This window comes from Budorcas taxicolor, chromosome 9, assembly GCF_023091745.1.
Source record: "Budorcas taxicolor isolate Tak-1 chromosome 9, Takin1.1, whole genome shotgun sequence".
NCBI lineage: Eukaryota > Metazoa > Chordata > Mammalia > Artiodactyla > Bovidae > Budorcas > Budorcas taxicolor.
In genome coordinates this window covers 86,793,846-86,801,690 of record NC_068918.1, presented here as the reverse complement: position 1 = coordinate 86,801,690, position 7,845 = coordinate 86,793,846, and the positions used below count along the sequence as shown (strand labels likewise).

The 7,845-nt window shown below is 43.4% G+C and overlaps 1 protein-coding gene across 1 annotated transcript in view; it reads right to left on the bottom strand.

Annotated features, from left to right (window-relative positions):
* Window positions 1–651: 651 nt before the first annotated feature.
* Window positions 652–7,845, bottom strand: part of FNDC1 (fibronectin type III domain containing 1) — a 115,845-nt gene continuing 108,651 nt past the window's right edge. The window contains exons 21-23 of the mRNA XM_052645837.1: window positions 7,229–7,390; window positions 3,354–3,476; window positions 652–1,306 (exon numbers count right to left, since the gene is read on the bottom strand). Coding sequence (XP_052501797.1) covers window positions 1,191–1,306; window positions 3,354–3,476; window positions 7,229–7,390 — 401 coding nt within the window. The 3' untranslated portion in view covers window positions 652–1,190. The remainder of the gene's footprint in view (window positions 1,307–3,353; window positions 3,477–7,228; window positions 7,391–7,845) is intronic.

The following is a 7,845-nucleotide window of genomic DNA, read 5'->3' as shown; positions in this document are numbered from 1 at the left end:
TTTCACCTTGAAACTTAGGAGAAGACAAACCCTTCATTCCCCAGAGCTGCCCGCGGACACACAGGTACCATGCACATGTAAAAAACACTGTATTTTAAGAAGAATTAGAATAAAGTGTCTCTACATAAACCCTCTTGTTCTGCAGTTGAGGAGGGTAAGATGCTTATATTTTGAGGAGGAGATACTGGGCTCAGCAGGAAAGGGGAAAGGAGTCTTTTTAAACTGGATTTTAAAATCATTTGGGACCTACAATCTTAATGTGGAAACACACTAGATCTGTCATCACACAGCCCTCCGGTTCATATTTCACATGGGTGTGGAAGGTGGAAATCACTCAGTTTGCTACTGGCTCATAGCATCGCTACTTCCCAGTCATTTCCCAGGCTTGGCAGCATTCATGGAAAGAACCCACACCTTTCCATTCTTGCCATGTTATACAGAGTACATATTCTCTGAAGCCTTCTAAGATGTTCGCAAATAGCACCTCTGCTTCAAGAAGCCCCACACACATGTATTGAGTGAACAAGTACGAATTTAGCAATTTTAATCAATGTCCTTGCAGACGAGTGTAGATATGTATATGCATATATACATATATATATATATATATCTCAAAATTGAGAATTTACAAGTAAGATTTGATACATTTGGTCTAGCAGTGGGTAAGTCCACAGAATAAATCTTAAGTAGGCTACATTTCCTTCAGTGGCATTTTTAATAATTCAGTTCTACTGCATAGAGAGGGATCCAAAGCTTAAATTTAGCTACTTTGGGAGGAGTCCAGTGAGAAAAAAGAAAGCAGGTGGTGTTCCATGAAGCAAGCTGAGCATGTTGATACTAATCCCTGGAGATACTGAAGCATCTGAACTTTGGGCCTGAAAAGGATGAAAATTGCACCGTGCATCCCCATAGCTGAGTGCCTGTGCCATCTCTGGGACATGCTGTTATAAGTAAAACCTGTAGAGAAGCAAAGTTAACAGCAACACTGAAGCCGGTGTGTGGTCCAGGCCGAGATGTCGGACTGAGCTCCAGACTGAAGACGCCTGAAGTGTCCAGTGTCCACTGTGTGGCCTTGCTGACACTGGGGACAGCAGGGGGCTTGGGACACTGCCTCTTTTCCTGCTCGCAGGCCCTCACTCAAGTGAACAAGGGGGTCGGCAGGGCAAGCTTCCGGCACGATCTTCCTGCAGTTACCACTTCCCTGGGATGGACACCCCACACTCATACCAGCCCACATAGTAGTAGGGAGTTCCAAAACCTATGTTGCCGAAGCTGACTGGCTCCTGGCGGTATTGGCGATAGTAGCCTGGAAGGTTAAAAAAGAGAGAGAGAGAAAGAAAATGCATCTGTGACACTGTGATTTATAATAGAAAATGGATATTTGGTTTTCATCCCCAGTCCTGGCACAAGGCTCCCCAAACCTTTGGAATTTCCTGAGTGGTGAGAGCAATAACTCTGATGTTGAAGCTGAAACTCCAATATTTTGGCCATGTGATGTGGAGAGCTGACGCATTTGAAAAGACTCTGATGTTGGGAAACATTGAAGGCAGGAGGGGAAGGGGACGACGGGGGATGAGATGGTTAAATGGCATCACCGACTCAATGGACATGAGTTTGGGTAGACTCCAGGAGTTGGTGATGGACGGGGAGGCCTGACATGCTGCGGTTCATGGGGTTGCAGAGTCGGACAGGACTGAGCGACTGAACTGAAGAGCGATAAAGCTGTCTGGGAAATTATTATTTCATAATAAACCTCTTCAACTACATGTGGGCTTATGTTAATGAAGTGGCTTCTGGAAAGCACCCGAGGGTAAGGGCTGGTCACCAGAGGACCAACCATGGGAATATGGGGTGGGGGCTTCCGTCCCACCTCCAACCTCAGGGAGGAGAGAGGAGCTAGAGGTTGAGCTCAGTCACTCATGGTCAAAGCTTTCATCAATTGTACCGATGTAACGAAGCCTCTATGGGCTTCCCTGGTGGGCCAGTGGTAAAGAATCCACCTGTAATGCAGGAGAACAGGCGATGTGGGTTCAGGCCCTGGAAAGGAAAATCCTCGGGAGGAGGGAATGGCAACCCACTCCAGTATTCTTGCGTGGAGAATTCCATGAACTGAGAAGCCTGGCGACCTACAGTCCATGGGGTCGCAGAGTCAGACATGACTGAGTGACTAAGCACGCAAGCGGTGAAGCCTCCATAATGCAGGTGGGCCTCATCCAATCAGTTGAAGACTCTAGCAGAAAAAGACAGACTTTCCCTGAGGACAGGGGTATTCTGCCTTCAGACTTGAACTGCAACATCAGCTCTTCCCTAGGTCTCCAGCAGCCTTGTTGGGCTACCCTGTAGATTTTGGACTTGCCAGTTTCCACAATCATATGAGCCAATTCCTTAAAATAAATCTCATTCTCTATTTCTCTCTCCTCTCTGTCTCTCTGTCTCTATCTTTTTGCTGTTGGTTCTGATTCTATGGAGAACCTCGCCTAATATACTTGTTTTACTGGAGTTAATAATGTATTACAAATTGTTAACTTTGAGATGAATATACGCATTTCCTCTTACAATGCCATCATGAAATAATTGATACACAATCTCCTGAAACATATCCTGGTTGGTTTGCATTTATTTATTTTTTCTTTCTCTGCATTCTTATTCATGCCAGCCTCCACCTAGAAGACTTTCTAATCTTTGCATGAATTTTTATGACTCAGACTCTGCCTCTTCTGAAAACTTCCCCTGGCAGCCTCAAGTGGCCTGCTTCTCTTGAACTCAGGGACTGAGTATAATCTGCACGATTACCTGGTAACGGGACAACAGTGTGACATAACTTGCCATTGTCTGCACTTTAAGTTGTCTGCTCTCGTCACCTTTCATATATTTATCCTCTCTTTCCAATTCTGACTATGTTTCCGGGCAGTAGCGATAAGGTCTTATATTCCTCTGTATCCCTACCTCTCCAAAGTAAAAGGGAAAGTGTTAGTCACTCAGTTGGGTCCAACTCTTTGTGACCTCATGGACCACAGTCCTCCAGGCTCCTCTGTCCATGGAATTATCCAGGCAAGAATACTGGAGAGGATAGCCATTCCCTTCTTCAGGGGATCTTCCCAATCCAGGGATCAAACCTAGGTCTCCTACATTACAGGCAGATGCCTTACTGTCTGAGCCACCTCTCCGAGGCTCACTCCAAATACAGCATAGGGTAGGAGTACTTTGTTGATTCCTTATTTTTATGATCAAAATTGCTGCTTACATCCATCTTCAAATGGTAAACCAACAGCAGAGATACCGTGAATTTTCTCCTTATGTTGGCCCTCCTCTCCACCCCCCAGTGTAATTGGTTGGGCCTTTGTTCACATTACCTTGAATGTTAGGGAGGGCTTCAATGTAGGACTGAGGCCCTGTTCTTCCATCAAGGTGTGAATCCACAAATTGACAGTGGTCTTCACCTCTTCCCCAACTGTCCCCAATGCTGTAGAATGTATCTGCAAAAAGGAATTTGATGAGTCAGTGACTGACCCAAAAACGCTACAGGTGATTTAGGAATTTGGACAAACTTGAAGAACCAACACCAAAAAAAGATGTCATTTTTATCATACGGGGCTGGAATGCAAAAGTAGGAAGTCAAGAGATAACAGGCATATTTGCCCTTGGAGTACAAAATGAAACAGGGCAAAGACTAACAGAGTTTTGCCAAGAGAACACACTGGTCATAGCAAACATCCTCTTCCAACAACACAAGAGAAGACTCTACACATGAACATCACCAGATGGTCAATACTGAAATCAGATTGATTATATTCTTTGCAGTCGAAGGTGGAGAAGCTCTATACAGTCAGCAAAAACAAGACTGGGAGCTACTGTGGCTCAGATCATGAACTACTTATTGCCAAATTCAGACTTAAATTGAAGAAAGTAAGGAAAACCACTAGACCATTCAGGTAAGACCGAAATCAAATCCCTTAGTATTATACAGTGGAAGTGACAAATAGATTCAAGGGATTAGATCTGATAGACAGAGGGCCTGAAGAACTGTGGACAGAGGTTCATGACATTGTATGAGAGACAGGGAAAAACAACCATCCCCAAGAAACCAAAAGGCAAAAAGGCAAAATGGTTGTCTGAGGAGGCCTTACAAATAGCTCAGAAAATAAGAGAAGCTAAAGGCAAGGGAGAAAAGGAAACATATAACCATCTGAATGCAGAGTTCCAAAGAATAGCAAGGAGAGATAAGAAAGCCTTCCTCAGCAATCAATGCAAATTGAGGAAAACAATATAATGGGAAAGACAAGAGTTCTCTTCAAGAAAATTAGAGACACCAAGAGAATATTTCATGCAAAGATGGGCACTAAAAGGACAGAAATGGTATGGACCTAACAGAGGCAGAGATATTAAGAAAAGGTGGCAAGAATACATGTAAGAGCTATAACAAAAAGATCTTAATTACCCAGATAACCATGATGGTGCAACCACTCACCTAGAACCAGACATCCTGGAGTGCGAAGTCAAGTGGGCCTTAGGAAGCATCACTATGAACAAAGCTAGTGGAGGCGATGGAATTCCAATTAGCTATTTCAAATCCTAAAAGATGATGCTGTGAAATTGCTGCACTCAATATGCCAGCAAATTTGGAAAACTCAGCAGTGGCCACAGGACTGGAAAAGGTCAGTTTTCATTCCAATCCCAAAGAAAGGCAATGCCAAAGAATGTTCAAACTACCACACAATTGCACTCATCTCACACGTTAGCAAAATAATGCTCAAAATTCTCCAAGTGAGGCTTCAACAGTATGCAAACCAAGAAATTCCATATGTTCAAGCTGGATTTTAAAAAGGCAGAGGAACCAGAGATCAAATTGCCAACATCTGCTGGATCATAGAAAAAGCAAGAGAATTCCAGAAAAACATCTACTTCTGCTTCAGTGACTATGCCAAAGCCTTGGACTGTATGGATCACAACAAACTGGAAAATTCTTAAAGAGATGGGAATACCAGACCACCACACCTGCCTCCTGAGAAATCTGTATGCAGGTCAAGAAGCAACAGTTAGAACTGGACATGGAACAATGGACTGGTTCCAAATTGGGAAAGGACTACATCAAGGCTGTATATTGTCACCCTGTTTATTTAACTTATCTGCAGAGTACATCATGTGAAATGCTGGGCTGGATGAAGCACAAGCTGGAGTCAAGATTGCCAGGAGAAATATTGATAACCTCAGATATGCAAATAATACCATCTTTATGACAGAAAGTGAAGAGGAACTAAAGAGCCTCTTGATGAAAGTGAAAAAGGAGCATGAAAAAGCTGGCTTAAAGCTCAACATTCAGAAAACTAAGATCATGGTATCCAGTCCCAGCACTTCGTGGCAAATAGATGGGGAAACAATGGAAACAGTATTTTCTTGGGCTCCAAAATCACTGCAGATGGTGACTGCAGCCATGAAATTAAAAGGCACTTGCTCCTTGGAAGAAAAGTTATGACCAACCTAGACAGCATATTCAAAAGCAGACACATTACTTTGTCAATGAAGGTCCATCTAGTCAAGGCTATGGTTTTCCCAGTTGTCATGTACAGATGTGAGAGTTGGTCATAAAGAAAGCTGAGTGCCAAAGAATTGATGCTTTTGAGCTGTGGTGTTGCAGAAGACTCTTGAGAGTCCCCTGGACTGCAAGGAGATCCAACCAGTCAATCCTAAAGGAAACCAGTCCTGAATATTCAATGGAAGGACTGATGCTGAAGCTGAAGCTCCAATACTTTGGCCACCTGATGGGAAGAAGTGACTCACTGGAAAAGACCCTGATGCTGGGAAAGACTGAAGGCAGGAGAAGGGGATGACAGCAGATGAGATGGTTGAATGACATCAGGGACTCGATGGACATGAGTTTGAGCAAGCTCTGGGAGTTGGTGATGGACAGGGAAGCCTGGCGTGCTGCAGTCCATGGGGTTGTTAAAGAGTCAGACACAACTGAGCAAATAAACTGAACTGAAGAGGGCACATTACTTACACTGTGTGTCATACTTTCCATGTTTGAAAGATGGTGATAATGGCACTGATTTCAAAGCACTGTAAGGATTTATTGAGATCATGTATGCTATATACTTAGCAAGTGTTCCTTAAATGGAAACGATGAATATTATAGGCATTTTCAGCCAGTAAATGAGAGACCTTTCTACTCTATGGTTTCAAAAATGTGGAAGCTCTGGTAGTCAGAGAATATTTTATGAAGCCATTATGAAAAGCATGAATATGTGTAAAAATAGTGGGACCTATTTTCATAGGAAACTAGAAGTAGGGTGTGTCTGTAGCAGGAGGTGCTGTCCTTGGTCCTGAACCAGAGCTGTACAGTAGGGCCGAGTTGTTTCTCTCAACCCTGCGACACCAGACATGGCTGTGTAACCTCTCCCAGGAATTCTGAAGCAGAGGAGGGAAAGGGCAGTGTGGGAGAGGGGGAAAAAAGCAGAGAGAAACAGAAACTGCTTGTCGGGAAGGCATAAGCACTGAGAAATTGCTGGAGTGGGGGATGGTTGGGGAGATTTTGACATTATCGAGAAATGATGATCACTAGCAACAAATAAAAGAACAAAATAACCGACCTACGATAAAATATAAACCAGCTGCAGGAAAGTTTTTGTAATGTTTTGCTAAAAGAGTAAACATTGTATGAATTTTGAAATATAAAACAATTATGTGTAGGTGGGTGAGTCAAAGCCAGCTGGGTAGAAATGGCATTTTGAAATGTTAGTAGTCCAAAGTACGTATGTTATTCTCTGTTTGAATCCCCTATCATGAGGAAAACAATGTGATTTTTGTTTGGACACAGAATAAATAGTGCAGCTCATCTATGTTTCACCACCTACATTTTTTTTCTGTAAAGTTGTGCCAGTGGCAAAGACCGTAGTGTGGACTTGTCCTCAATAATTCCAGCTTACACGTGTGCCTACTGTTATAGAATCAACAACAAAGAAAAATGGCCTTTGATTTTCTAATAGAATTCTGGACTTCATTCCTAAAAAGCAGTCGATTTAAAATATATATATATATACTCTTGAGTACCAATGTGAAAACAAGTCACTCTGGCATAGAGCCTGCAAAACTGGTTTGCATTTGAGCCAGACTGAGACATGACTGGTCCACACCTCAGTTGCGTTCTGGTGCACCTGCTATGTCAAGCTAGTATCTGATCAACTAGAAACTTTTCATACCTTTCCTCAGCACACCATCCCCAAAGACCTACCTTTCAGGTTGTCACTGAGGTAGATCTTATACCGCAGTGAGTTGCAAAGAACGACTCCCACGAACTTCCTGTACCAAGTCCGCTTCACATACTGTCGGCCGTGGCAGTCCGTGTAGCCAGGGTCATGTTTGAAAGCAAACGGGATCCAGATGGGCTCGCCACCTGGACAACACAAAGCACATCTTCCAAGTCACAGCGCTTCACAGTGTTTACTCTTGTACAAAGTACCAGGCATGTCGGCTTATTCACTGGGCCTTGCCCTCCTTGCAGGGCTTTTCTGAGCAGTTTTCCCATCTCCCGATGGGTGCGCTCTCTCTTCTCTTCTTTGTACTGAAGTACAGCTCAGGAGTTCCTCACACCTGAAGATATTTGAACTATTTGCATTTCCATAAAGGGTTCTCAGAGTAAGAAAAAGCCTTTGGGCCTCAAGGAACATAAGCTATACAAGTTTGGCCTTGGGGGTCATACCATCCTACCTCCCCACCCCCAAAGCCCCTCAGCACAGATCTATTGTTCCTATCACTCCTAAGACCTGTCCTGAACTTAGGCAGTAGGTCTTTCTCTGTTTATTTGAAAAACAAAGTAAACTTTTTTTGTACTCTTAATCCATTTTGCTA